This window comes from Misgurnus anguillicaudatus, chromosome 8 (assembly GCF_027580225.2).
Source record: "Misgurnus anguillicaudatus chromosome 8, ASM2758022v2, whole genome shotgun sequence".
Classification (NCBI taxonomy): Eukaryota; Metazoa; Chordata; class Actinopteri; order Cypriniformes; family Cobitidae; genus Misgurnus; species Misgurnus anguillicaudatus.
In genome coordinates, this window is record NC_073344.2 from 23,067,070 (window position 1) to 23,081,657 (window position 14,588).

A 14,588-nucleotide genomic window follows, 5' to 3' on the forward strand; every position below is an offset into this window, starting at 1 on the left:
TTATATATTTAAAGTAGAAAAGTTACAAAATATCTTGATGGAACACGATCTTGATCTGTCTCAATGATTTTTGGCATAAAAAATATAATTTTGTCCCATACACTGTATTGCTGGCTATTGCTACAAATATACATGTGACTTATGATTAGTTTTTGGGTCCAGGGTCACAACTAAAGCTTTACCCCAAACATACACATACAATATTTGTTTTACATATTGTGATGTTATCAGTGTTGGGTGTAACTATAGTTACTAAGTAATTAGTACTGTAATTTAATTACTTTTTCCTTGAAAAAGTAAAGTAAGGGATTAATCTTATTTGTCTAGTAATTTCATTACAGTTAATTCTGATGTAATTAAACTAAATATGTGTATTGACTGTAAATCATTTTTATAATACAATAGTGGATTTAACATCACAATTTAAAGTCTAACGGTAAAATGCATGATTTTATCCTTCTCACTTTAAATACTTTTTAGTTAATAGGAATAATAGTAGTGTAGCTGGTTAACTGGTTGGTTATTTACATTAATGTACTGAGATTTTGGCTGTTCATTAATACTCAAAAAGCACATCCTGATTCTACAAATCTTATTCTATATTCTTAATCCTACCCAATTCCTACCAAAATTTAACAACTACTTTATTGAGTATTAAGAAGAGGTAGGAGTATATTGAGGTAAAAGTAGTTAATAGTGAAAATTGGACCTTAAAATGTATGCACTTTTATATGATTATTCAAGCAATTTCAAGCCTAGCTTCGTATCATTTACTAAATAGGATTTAGAAAGAAATTATTCAAGTAAATAAATACTTTTTGGAGGGAGTAATGTACAGTAATCTTATTACATGATTGAAGATGTAATAAGACCTATACAGACCTTAAAAACACTTAATTACCTAAAATTTTGTATTTCTGGTAATACTTTACAATAAGATTGTATTTGTTAACATTAGTTAATGCATTACAGCTAACATAAACTAACAATAAACAATACCTCAGTATTTATTAATCTTAGTTCATGTTCATGTCAGCATTTACTAAAACATATTTAAAACAAAAGTTGTAACTGTTAACATTAGTTAATGCACAATGAACTAACAATTGGCATTAACTAAAATTAACAAAGATTAATAAATGCTGATAAACGATATTGTGTTGGCGAATTTCTTTCAGATTTTCATCTTTTTAAAACTAAATACTCATCCTTAATACAAATCAGGTTATACCCCAAACATACACATAGGAAAAAACTTTACTTTCATAATCCTTTAATGGGATAGTTCACCTTAAAATGAAAAGTTTGTCATCATTTACTGACCCTCATATTGTTCTTAACCTGTATGTGTTTCTTTATTCTGTTGAACACACACAAAAAAGAAGATAATTTAATCAATGATAGTAAGCACTCAGTTGACTCTACCTATTTACTTCCATAGTAGAAAAAACAAATATTATGAAGTCATTGGGTAGTGCCAACTGGGTGCTTACCATCATTTATCAAAATATTTTCTTTTGTACTCAACAGAGTAAAGCAACTCATACAGGTTTAGAGCAACATGAGGGTCAATGGTGACAGAATTTTCACTTTTGGCCTTTAATTACTTAAAAGTACTCTTTTTTACATTTCTTCCTTTTAATTTATATATAAAAAAATACTTTAAAATTTCCCCACTTACATTGTTTGCACAAAAATGCTACAGAAATAATAAAATAGAAAAGTTGTAATTCTGTCAGTGACCGGCAGAGGTCAGTGAATGTATATGGTTGTGTGCTTGTGTAACTTACAAAACATCTTCCGGGACTCAAAGTAACATCTTTAGCATTCGTTATCACTTCACAACCAGGTACTAAACTACTTTATAGTGTCAAATAATCAGATTTTATACATTTGATTGAAGCAAAAGTGCAAACTAGTTTCTGTTTATCAAGTTTTAAGTTTGCCTGAACTTTGTCCTCCTCTGTTGTATTATAGGCATCATGTCTTCGGTTCAGATGTCGGACGGTTCATTTCGGGTGGATATCTGCGGAGATCAGACGCTGTTTTACCGTCAGGCTCTTCCGTCCGGTGGTACCGGAAAGCTCTCGGTTCTGCTGCTGCACGGGATCCGGTTCTCCTCCAGGAACTGGTTGGAAATCGGAACTCTGGAGAGTCTCGCGGCCGCGGGTCACCGAGCCGTCGCTATTGATCTGCCAGGTGAGCTGTCACTAAAATACTGTAGCCTACTGTTGTGTGATATATACTATAGGATCTAATTACCGTATATCTACACTGCATTCTCTTAAATCAGCAATGGTTTCATACATTGTAAAAGTATAGTATAGCAATATTGATTACAGCTTAATTTTACGATTCAACTATGGTTACTATAGTAAGACAATGATATATTTGTTCTTACTACTACAAATACCATAGTTTAACTATGGTATTTGTAGTAAACCCATGATTCATTTATTTAAAGGGCACCTATTATGGACTTTTTACATGATGTAAAATAAGTCTCAGGTGTGCCCCGAATGTGTCTGTGAAGTTTCAGCTCAAAATACCCCACAGATCATTTATTATAGCATGTCCAAAATGCCCCTGTTTGGGTGGGAGCGCTGTTTTAATGTCTGTACCTTTATATGCAAATGAGCTACAGCTCCTCACTTCCTTACAATCAGACAGTGAGGGTTTTCAGTTTAAATAGATCTGATTCATACAGTCTGAGCCAATAGTGTATAGTGGACAGAGTACAACTCGCTGAGGGCTTTATCAATGTGACCTCACATTAAAAAGAAAATCAAAACGGCATGTCTAATGAGACTGCTTTGGTTTAATGAGAATTAAAACACAAGGGTGGTTGTGTTTACACACTGCCAACACACATAACTGTATGTCCAAACACCTTGTAAAAGTGGATTTTGTATAATAGGTGCTCTTTAAGATTTCTAAAATACAAAAAATATGGTGCGATACTATAAAAATATTTATAACGAATTGTCAGCATTTTAAGTTGATATAAAGAACAGATAAGCTCTTCTTCTTTACATTTCATATTTCAGTCTGCCGAAAACTTTACTATTCGTTTACTATATAATAGTATAGTATAATCGACTTTGACGCAGTCACCCGTCACACACGTGCTTAAGCATTACTCCATATTAACTGCAACTTGTTTGTCTCACTATTGTCAGCCTCAGTTCATTTAGGTAACAGATTTTATTGAGTAAATCTGCGTGTGTTTTCCGACACAGGTTTGGGTCAGTCTCAGACAGCGGTGGCTCCGGCCGCAGTAGGTGAACCCGCCCCGGGTGAGTTTCTGCGACAGGTGTGTGAAGCTCTTCATATGGATCCTGTAGTGATCATCAGTCCCTCTCTGAGCGGCATGTACTCGCTGCCGTTCCTCTTTCAACACTCTGAACGGGTGAAAGCCTACATACCTGTGGCTCCCATCTGCACAGAGAAATTCACAGCAGAACAATACAGCAACATCCAGGTGAGGATGAGGTTTCTTCACTGTGATAAAAGCAAGACGTTGTTCATGAAGCAACAGAATTAAAGGGATAGTTCACAAAAAATTTGAATTTCTATACAGCGATAAAAGAAAACCCTGCTTTGCAATAACAACTAATACGGACGAAAACTGTTAAAGGGACAGTCAACTTCTTTTGAAAATATGCCAATTTTCCAGCTCCCCTAGAGTTAAACATTTGATTTTTACCGTTTAGAAATCCATTCAGCTGATCTCCGGGTCTGGCGGTACCACTTTTAGCATAGCTTAGCATAATTCATTGAATCTGATTAGACCATTAGCATTGCGCTAAAAAAATTAACCAAGGAGTTTGGATATTTTTCCTGTTTGGAACTTGACTCTTCTGTAGTTGCATCGTGTACTTGGACCGACGGAAAATAAGAAAGTTTCATTAAAAATTAAAAGGAACTATACTCTCATTCTGGTGTAATAATCAAGGACTTTGCAGCCGTACTATGGCTGCAGGACGCGCAATGATATTACGCAGTGCCCCAAAATAGTCCCCTGCTATTGAAAGTTACCAATGGGACTATTTTAGGCGCTGCGTAATATTGCGCAGGGAGCTGGAAAATGAGCCTATTTTCAAAAAAAGTAAAGTGTCCATTTAAGACTTCAAAAGCATGATTAAGTATCATGTGAACTTTGCGTGATCGATCTATCTCCTGTATCCAGGTGACTGTCTCTTGTATTTATTTGGGACTTGGGCAATACAAATAAATAATTTCCATCCTTTCGTACCCATCCAGACACCAACTCTTATTGTCTACGGAGATCAGGACAGTCAGCTTGGGGAAGTATCGCTACGCAACCTGAGCAATCTACCCAATCACAAAGTGGTGGTGATGAAGGGGGCGGGGCATCCTTGTTACCTTGACGATCCAAAGACGTGGCATAAGGCAATCCTGGAGTTCTTGCAATCGTTGTCGTGATTTAAACACAAGTGTGCTCATCTCTTAATCAAGGCTCACATTACAGGATTATTGGCCCAAATTTTCCCCTCCGAAGATTCAGATAGAAAATCCAGGACCTCGATCAGTTTGAATGTTCGGCTTAGATCAAATCTTGCGCTGGCACGATAATCTTAATAATATCCTGTAGTATGAGCCTGGCCTTAATCGAGCAATTGAAACTTGATTTATATGAATTTTTTTACGTCAATTTGCTGCTTAACAAAGATTACAAAAATGTAAACTCAAGAATATGATTTCATGTTGATATAATAACTTTATAAGGTGCTTTGGTCAGAATTAAAATGACATTGGTTATTGACATTAATATTTTTAGGGGGAATGAAACTACATTTAATGTTATTTTGGGTAGTCTTGCTTTCTAAAACACATTAATTCCCCCCAAAATGAACTACATTATATTGTCATATTTACTTTTATTGTGTTCAGCAGTGTTGATTATTGTTTTGTTTAATGTAAAACTACAAATACATTTAGCAGTGGCGGGCCATGACTTCTTTTTTCGAGGGCGCTCGATGCGAAGTTCGTCACAACATGTATGTATGTTGTGTGTGGTTCGTAATTTCAAAATGCATCGAGTGATCCTATGTGCATCATGTGTCTTGTCAAAAATACTCGCATAATGTCATGCATAATCAGAGTTTAGTGTTAAGGGAGTGTCTTGCGTGTATTTTGTGAACGTGAGCGTCTCTTTAATCATAAACGGGTTTGACGCGTGTGCAGCAGGCACTTATTTTGAAAAAACACAGGCACATGGTTCACATGACGCAACAAACACATATTTTGAAAACACACGTGACACTCTGAACACATATTTTGAATTTGCGCCCCTCGGATGAGCAGTCACGAGCCGCCACTGACATTTATGCATTTTTATGCTTTAGGCAAGTCGCCTTTGCCAAGAAATCATTTTATAATAAATATATGAATTATTTGCATCTGTAGTATTTTTTCACTTTTAAAATACAAACACATACTGAAATGAGAAAGCATTCATTGAACTCATCAAAGTATAAACATGTCACACCTTAGCAAGCAATAGCAATCATTTTACCACTATAGACTCGCTATGAGAAACCACTTCTAGCCAAAATAAATGGGCATTTAGTTAGTTACATATTAAAATAACTTGTAAGATATATATATTTCATCATGTAAGCAAAGTCAACAGAGATTACAAGGTGTTTGGCTTCATTTTATTTTTATTGCATTTATTTTTGGGCTGTGGTTAGACATCTCTTAAGCTTTTACTGACAGCCTAAATTTTGCCTTGTTTTAGCCTAGACATCTGGGCTGTGTTTGGATGGCTTTTAAACCCATAATTCAGTCCTTCCAGAAAAACGTGATTATGCGAGCTCACGATTTAATGCATTATCAGCCAATGTCCGCATATTTATAAAAAATATAATAAAAAATAAATAAATATATAAATAAATAAATATAAATATAAATATATATATATATATATATATATATATATATATATATATATATATATATATATATATATTTATATATATATATATATATATTTATATATATATAAATTGTTATTTTTTTCAAATACGCCACACTTTTTCTTGTTTTTTTTTTTTCAAATACGCCACACTTTTGCAGCATAAATTGCAGATTTCAGTGCACAAAATATGCAGGGCTTGCATGATTTCATAATCCCCGCATTTTCGTAGCAAAAATCGCATATATCTTAGCAGAAAGTTTAAAAATGTTGCATTTACTCCACACAAGCGCAGCCATGTCCCCTGTTGCCATGGGAACGTCATAAAGTGACATGAGTATGCAACGTGAACATCACTGAAAAGCTGCAAAAGCTGCAAACTGTTTTTGCAAGTTCCCGCATTTTCATCGCATAAATATCTTGCATATTCCATCGCATTTAAAAAAAAAACCTGCCGCAACATCAAGGATTTTTGCTCGCAACAATCACAAAAAACTCTGCGTTTTTCTGGAAGGACTAATAATTGCTTGCTGGGACATACGTCAGATCAGTGGTTCTCAAACTTTTTCAGCGTGCGGCCCCCCTTGTGTACAGTGCATTTTTTCCCGCCCCCCGAAAGAAAATTTATGACAAAAACAGTTTTAAAATGTAATATTTTAATTAAACAAAACATATAAAATTATACCTAGTAGGGCTGTTGGTTAGTTTGCTTATTATTTTTTAGGTTTAATTACACAGAATTCATGATAAATGAATGTATTTTATAAAATGACATAAACCTGGGGCCCCCCTGGCACCATCTCGCGGCCCCCAGTTTGAAAACCACTGCGTCAAATAAATCCAATGTTAATGTAGCTGCTGTAATGAGGCGATTCAAGGAGAAAAATAACCACTACACAGTGCACTGAAGTGAAAAATATGAACATTATTTAATAACTGATTCTCTGTAATAAACAATTTGAAAATATTTTACAAGGAGTCACAGACACAGTATTTTACAAATTTGCCTTTGTTGCTTTTTTGTTGTCTGTACAAAAAAATGAAGCATGGATCCGAAGACCAGGCACAGAGCCCACCAACACACGATCCGATAAACAAAGCAAAGAAAAAAAAAAACGCTCACCATGGTATCAGACCTCAAATCATGAGTTTTATCAGCAGTACTCTGAATCTATTTTTTAATACGTTTAAACCTCACTCGTGTTAAATTCAAATTTTCCTTTGTATGTTTTTTTAATATATATTTTTTGTACACATTTGTCACGGATCACCAGACTAAAGACTACGTAATCACATACACACGTCTCACTGACGGAAACGCGCCTACAAGGATGTTACTTTGGAGTGGGAGGGGCTACGGGAGGGTCTACATGAATGACTCCTCCCAGTGGGTGGGGCAGACCCCTCCCTATGTGCAAGCTGCTTCCTCTTTTAGCTTGATTATGAATACTATTATTTTTCTCTTTTTTTGGCAAAAGCAAATCTTTCAGACCACTTAAAAACAACGACTTTTGTTCCACAGTGTACTTGGATTCGTGACACGAGACAGACACAATCATGATCGTTTAATCGCGGTGTCTTTTCCCTTTTTTGGGCCGTTTCACACAATTACACGCTTCCCCTTCAAATCAAAATGAAACATAACCAACGCTATCTCATGGCAATTTGTATCCCGTGGCTAATTCGTACAACCACATTCGTACATTTTTTTGCCTTCACCCCAGCGACATTGAAGTTGGGGGTTGCGTTCAGTTTTTTTATGATAATCGTACGTTTTTGCACGATTAATTTCGTACGAATTAGCAAAACTGCAGATTTTTTCAATATTCGGGCGAAAAGAGAGGTACACAATAGTCATTTAACAGGTTTCAACATTACAATTGTGCATTATAGAAACATTTTACCCAAATCTTTAACTTCACGTGATTGAAAACTGACATAATAACTTTGCGTGATATATATTTATGCGAGACCATCAAGATATTCAGCAAACAGCTTCAAACTTCAGTCTGTTTCTCACAAAGCCATCACATATGACTTTAGAATAATAAAAATAGCCTGTAGGTTGTATGGACTCTCAGTATTAAAGGTACAAAAGCTGTCACTGGGACAGGACCCCTTAAAAAGGTCCAAATATGTCCATTTAGGTATAGATATGTATACATTTGGTACCTCTGAGGTACTAATATGCACTCTTTAGGTACAAAGGTGTAATTCTTGATAGCTTTTGTACCTTTTATCTGAGAGTTTTTCATTAAGGTTAAGAACAACAGTCTTCATATTTAGTTTCATTACCTTGCAAATGTATATCAAAACAGGAATTATTTTATAGGTCTGAATGGGGTCAATGGGTCCACAATATAAAATTTAAATGTGGACAGGTTCGTAAATTTATCAGGACGTGTTTGACCGGGTTATCTATAAGAGTAATATGTGATAGTGTGAGATTTAGGGTTAAATTCAAGTTTAAACTATTATTGATATCTACAGTCCATTAAATCTCAGCTCAACATGAAGCATGTACACCAAACTGTCTTAATGAATAATGAATTGTTAAGTTGGTGGTAGAAAACTGAATGATGAACAGTTTTGTGTGAATGCATCCAACAGTATCAGTGTTAACTTCATACACACATCTCATAAAGGGATAGATCACCAAAAAATGATAATTTGTTCATCATTTACCCTCATGGCATTCCAAACACTTTTACTTTTTGGTTTTCAGCAGAATTTACAAAATAACAAATTGATGTCGGCACAATTATCCAATGATGACACGAAAATATGCTAAAACTATGTGATTAAGTGTTTTTGCACATTTGAAACTGATGTGGCTTTTCTGTACGGATAAAACAAGTCTAATGGGGCGTACACATTAAACGCGAATTTGCGCAAGTATATTACATACGCAAACTTACGCGGACGATGCGAATGACATTAATTGGGTGGCACATTTGCCGTGAAAACACACGCAATGCGCCTCAAAAGCGTCTTTGTGCAAGTTGAAAATATTCAACTCAAGCGAAAAATTTGCATGACACAAAGTTTAATCCCAGAAGTAATCTAGAGCGAGTAACGCGATGCTTCGCGTTTGGTGTGTACGTAGCATAACAGATATGATAGCTTTATAATTTAAACAGTTGGTTATAGTAAATTAGTGTGAATCTTATTCTCGGCTATAGGTTAGAAACTAAATGAATGTTATTCTTCGCTATGGCTAGACTCAGATTTCCAGCAAATTACATGTATGTTTTTTATCGAATGAGTTAGAAAATGATGAAACCATATTTATTTTCTGGTAATTTATTCCTTTAAACGCACGCAAAGTGAATTTATCGTTCAAACCTCAAGACGAACAGATACGAAACATTCGTTTGACACTTAAGTGAAAACCACGAACATACTTTATCATTCAATCAACACCCACAATGACAATACGCTCGAAATACTTCTCATAAAGTCTTCACAGTTATTACACATACATCATGACGGCAAACATCGATTCATTTTCTCAACCATTAGCAAACCTGAATACATCATACACACTCGCCCAAACAAAGCAGACACAACAGGAAAGCAACCTTCATATTTGTGTAACAAATTCTATAATCAGAGCACCTTTGATATGAGACTGAAGTTCAAAATGCACTTTACCAAAACTCAGTAGCGCTTGGAAACATGGCTGCCAGAGGCCCTATACTGAGAATCATGCAGTACGTTTCTGATGAATCCCCATTTATTTATTAAATAATGTATATAAGGTGCTTCTCAATACTCAAATCGGAACGATAAATCGCATTCTCTTACAGACGTCACGTTACGATGCACAGATTGTGGTACTATATTCATTCAAAAGGCCCAAAAAGATGCTCCACTCAACCTTGTTTAAATAAAAAAATGTAAAATACATATTAACTCTTTCCCCGCCATTGACAAGTTATCTCGTCAATTAAGAAAAAACATTTCCACGTCATTGACGCTTTCCTGACCAGTTTTTACGGTAATCTGTCATTTCGCTATTATCCACTAGATGGCGCTCTTACCCAATTTATAAAAAACTGAAGCAAAAAGAATGTATAACATTTTAAACTGCATGTATGTTTTGATAATCGTTCTGAATCTGATCTTTAACAAAATTCTTTTTTTTGCTCAAAATTGGTATTTTGAATTGAAGATAGGATGAAATGTTTTTCCCCGTTTTGTTTGTTTGTTTGAAAGCACAGGGTCTGTTCCTTCATTTGATATATTTGTATGTTTATATATTTATAAAATAATTTTTTAATGTAAATAAATGGCCAATTTAAGAACGCATCAATGCATAAAATGAATCGTACACAGACAGAAGCGTTGCATTCATGTTGAGCAGTGAATGTTTGGGCCGTATGTATATAACATATAAAGTAAAACGTGTGCTCTACAGTGATGATCACCTTGATTCGAATGAACTGCGTTAAATTTACCAACAAATCCGTCAGTGCAAAACAAGTGCTCATCGAGATGCAATGCATAATAGACATTCGGAGAGTATGAAAAACTGCACGTAAACAATTACAAAGAATGCACATTGACATCATTGCCTAAAGACTCAAACTGCATTTCAATCATATATCTTTCTATTAATATATCCTATCTTGATTGTTTAACAGAATGGCCAAAAATACATTCTTTCCTCATTTATTCACCCTCATTTCTTTCGCAACCTGTATGTTGTCGCATTTTTTATTTTTTGAAAAATCTTCACAGGTCATTTTGTGGACAGTGACCACATCTGTCCAGACGCAAGGATAACACAAACCACTATGTTATAGTATTTTATACGAACCTTTTCTTTACAATATAGCACACAATATGCATTTTTGGACTTGACAGATGTCACTATGTACTGTAAAAACCTGAGAAAGTATTCTCGAAGTTTCTTAAAAAAACAACATACAGGTCTAAAATCAGGGTGAATAAATAACATCTGAACGTTTATTTTTGGGTCAACTATTCCTTTAAAAAAATAAAAAAAATTACATATTAGCTGCAGATATCATTACTGAGGCATCAGTAGAGTTCGCCTTGTGATAAATCATTCGCAAGACAAATAAATAAATAAATAAATAAATAAAACTATTTACCTAAAATTCTAACCTATTCTGATCAGGGGCGTAAAACAAAACAATAAATGAAGCCCTTATAACAGAATGGTTCGACTTATAATACCGCTTTTAACTATCAACATGAGTATTTACTTTCAAACGTCAGCCATTTTGTTTTTCTCTACCCCCTAATTTGGCTAGAAAAACACAAGAAGTCTCATTTTGGCAAGAAGTAGATACAGTGCATAAATAAAAGCTAATTTAATAAATAAGATCTATCGTCTTCCCCTTCTCATTAAATATCCTAATATATGGAGGTATGATTTTAATACTCATGTCGTTACTGATATCTTTTGTGAAACTCTTAATGTTCTGCTTTTATTATTTTCTTGTTACCGGAAGCTAGACAGCGTCAGAAAGATCCGTAGCTCTGCGTCTACGCGACACGGGTTACAATACACGATAAATACGATGATGAGAATGACCTTTCCTCTTTAGAGGCGGGGTCGGACGAAACCCCACCCCCTGACCGCCGCAAAGGCGGGACTTTGTGAGGGAACAGTCCGTGTCATTTTCCGTTTCGTCTTCGTACGTTGGTCCGTCATTTTCCCGTCGCTAACTTTGTTTAGCTTCCTGTTTCGTAAAGACACTTTTAGCTCCTCCCACAAATGCTCTTGATTGGCAGGAGAGAACGAAGTTCTGCAACGGTCACTAAGCAACAACCTGTGAAGCTAAGTGGATGAAGCAGTACGACTGGGCTTCCGTATAAGGGCAGAAGGAAGTCCCTTTATAATATCTATGACTAGAGCAACCGGGAGATAAAGGAGGAATGCGGAATTAAGGAGACGAGTAGGAGCGGGAGGAGGAGAAGAGGATGGAGTTAAACAGAGGGGCGGACCATAACAAAGAGGAGGAGGAGCTGGAGGAGGAGTAAAGTGAAGAGTGAGGGGCGGAACGAGTGGCCCCGCCCACAGTCTGATGTGTTTTCCTGTAAAAGAAATAGAAAATTATTCAATGATATGCATGTTTTAACCCTAAATGTTTCTTTATTTTGGCATATTTACATTTCTGGAAATTAGTTCATTCAAAAAACGAAAATGCGCTTGTACGTACTTTCTCACTGTAGTCGAAACAGGTCGTGGTTCCTTTTCTATACCTGGCTGTGGTTATCGTTTCACATTTATCCGTTTCCTTGTCTAAAAAAATGTAAGGGATTAAGGAATATATTTTTTGTCAGACTCCATAAAGTACAGGACAGAAAATCGTTCCCGTTTAGCCGGTCATTTAGGATACATTCTGTCTCCATCTGCGATAGTTTCTCCATCTCACAGGAGTTACAGGAGAGGCGTTCGGCCACCACAAACAACAGATTAGTGTTGTTTATTCTTTTAGCATGAATTAACCTGTCAATCAAACACATTATTACTGAACACGTGCAGATGATGATGTACATAGTATGATGTGAATATGTTGTACCTGGAGCAGTTGTCACAGTCTTGTAGGATGTTGTATGAGCTGCTGATGTTACTGAAGTAATACTGCGTCTGTACTGTGACACAGCTCGTCCCTTTAGTGTCCATCCCCTCGGCATCCACCTCATCTACACACAAACACACACTTTAGATGTGACCTCGTACTGAATCACTGAAACAATGAATGCATAAGTACACACACCAGTCATGAACCAGCTGTGATAGGCAAATCCATAAAGCATCTGTTGCAAGATTGACCTATAGGGTAAAACACAAACATATAAAGCCAAAAATAACTTGTGTGTTTATACAAATAACAGCCATGAAATACTGATGCCACATAATAGAGATAGATGATGAGACAGAAGACTGATTTAATGTGTGTTTGTGATTATATCTCACCATGCAGCTGCAGATGTCCACCAGGCAACATTTAAAAAATCTCCAATAGTGGGCTGAGAAAAACAAATCATACACAATATAAAATAAATCATCAGACTGTGAATAAACTTAATCTCCTCTAAACATCCATCCATCTATCCCTCTGTCCATCCATCCCTCTATCCATCCTTCCAACCATCAATCTTTCCCTCTGTCTTTCCATCCAACCAGCAACCATCCATTCATCAACCAAACATTCATCACTCTATACATCCAACCATCAACCAACCAACCATCCATCAACTATCCATACCTCTCTCCATCCATCCATCAACCAGTTTCTCCATCCATCCAACCAACCAGCAACCATCCAATCAACCAATTATCCATACCTCTGTCCATCCATCCATCCAACCAGCAAACATCCATCCATCAACCGTCAATACCTCTGTTTATCTATCATCCATCCACCAACCATCCATAAACCAGTCCCTCATCCATCAACCCACCAGCAACCATCCATCAGTCAGCCCACCAGCAACCATGCATCCATTAACCCACCAGCAACCATCCATCAGTCAGCCCACCAGCAACCATGCATCCATCCATCCATCCATCCAACCATCAATCAACTATCCATATCTCTGTCCATCCATCCATCCAAGCATCCATCCATCAACCATCAATACCTCTGTCCATCTATCCATCAACCTTCCAACCAGCAACCATCCAACCATCAACCGACCAACCAACCATCAATCAGCTATCCATATCTCTGTGCATCCATCAACCATCTATCCATCCAACCATCCATCCAACCATCCATTCATAAACCAATCCCCCCATCCATCCATCAACCATCCATTCCTCTATCCATCCATCCAACCAACCAACCAACCAACCAACCAACCAACCATCAATCCATCAACCAGCCATCAAACATCTATCCATTTGACCATTCATCCATCCTTTTGACCATTCATCCTGCAACCGTGAAGGTCATCACACCGCTGATCTACTGACCGTCCTTCTGCGAGATGCCAAGCCGATGCTTGACCAGCGACCACCGGCGGAACCAGTTTAATTCGCTTAGCCGTTCACATACCCCAATAGTATTTATGTATATAAATATATATATATGTATCTCTCTCAAGGGTTTTTTCCCTCCTAGGAGTTTTCCCCCTGGACTAGCCAGGAGGGTTTTTCTCCTAGGGTTTTTTTCATCCCCTGGAGAGTCCGCCACCTTTGGCTTAACTTACCACTTCACTGTATACGTTACATTATTACTATGCTCGTTTTTCTCTGTTTCATACATCTATTAATGTAAAGCTGCTTTGAAACAATTAACTAGTGTGAAAAGCGCTATATAAATAATATTAAATTGAATTGAAATCCATCAATCATCCATTTCTCTATCCATCCATCCAACCAACCAACCAACCAACCAACCAACCATCTATCCATTTGACCATGCATCCAACCATTCATCCATCTATCCCTACATCCAACCATCCATCCATCAACCAACCATCCATTTAACCATGCATTCATCCATCTAACCATGCATATAAGCATCCATCCATCCATCCATATAAGCATCCATACATCCATCCATACATCCATCCATCCATCCATCCATCCATCCATCCATCCATCCATCCATCTATCTATAATCCATTAATAATCACTCAATCATCTTTCATCAGTGATCAT

General features: G+C 36.5%; 2 protein-coding genes across 3 annotated transcripts in view; one reads left to right on the forward strand and one right to left on the reverse strand.

Moving 5' to 3' along the window:
• The first annotated feature begins 1,746 nt into the window (after nt 1-1,746).
• On the forward strand, nt 1,747-5,423 carry abhd14b (abhydrolase domain containing 14B). The gene is made up of 4 exons (XM_055213697.2): nt 1,747-1,849; nt 1,978-2,199; nt 3,240-3,481; nt 4,264-5,423. The coding sequence occupies exons 2-4, from the start codon at nt 1,983-1,985 to the stop codon at nt 4,444-4,446; spliced, it is 642 nt and encodes a 213-aa protein (XP_055069672.2). The 5' UTR covers nt 1,747-1,849; nt 1,978-1,982; the 3' UTR covers nt 4,447-5,423.
• A 1,423-nt stretch (nt 5,424-6,846) lies between these two features.
• cacna2d2a (calcium channel, voltage-dependent, alpha 2/delta subunit 2a) overlaps nt 6,847-14,588 on the reverse strand; it is a 256,533-nt gene continuing 248,791 nt past the window's right edge. For both annotated transcript variants that reach the window (XM_055213696.2, XM_055213695.2), the window contains 6 exons: nt 12,897-12,949; nt 12,697-12,752; nt 12,499-12,622; nt 12,316-12,425; nt 12,136-12,218; nt 6,847-12,010 (listed from right to left, as the gene is read on the reverse strand). In XM_055213696.2, the coding sequence (XP_055069671.2) occupies nt 11,903-12,010; nt 12,136-12,218; nt 12,316-12,425; nt 12,499-12,622; nt 12,697-12,752; nt 12,897-12,949 (534 nt within the window). In that variant the 3' untranslated portion in view covers nt 6,847-11,902. The remainder of the gene's footprint in view (nt 12,011-12,135; nt 12,219-12,315; nt 12,426-12,498; nt 12,623-12,696; nt 12,753-12,896; nt 12,950-14,588) is intronic.

Excerpts from the sequence above, each read along its gene's own strand:
- abhd14b (XM_055213697.2), top strand. The coding sequence starts at position 1,983 with ATGTCTTCGGTTCAGATGTCGGACGGTTCATTTCGGGTGGATATCTGC. Across the intron at positions 2,200-3,239 it reads CGTCGCTATTGATCTGCCAG|GTTTGGGTCAGTCTCAGACA; the intron begins GTGAGCTGTCAC and ends TTTCCGACACAG. Across the intron at positions 3,482-4,263 it reads AACAATACAGCAACATCCAG|ACACCAACTCTTATTGTCTA; the intron begins GTGAGGATGAGG and ends GTACCCATCCAG.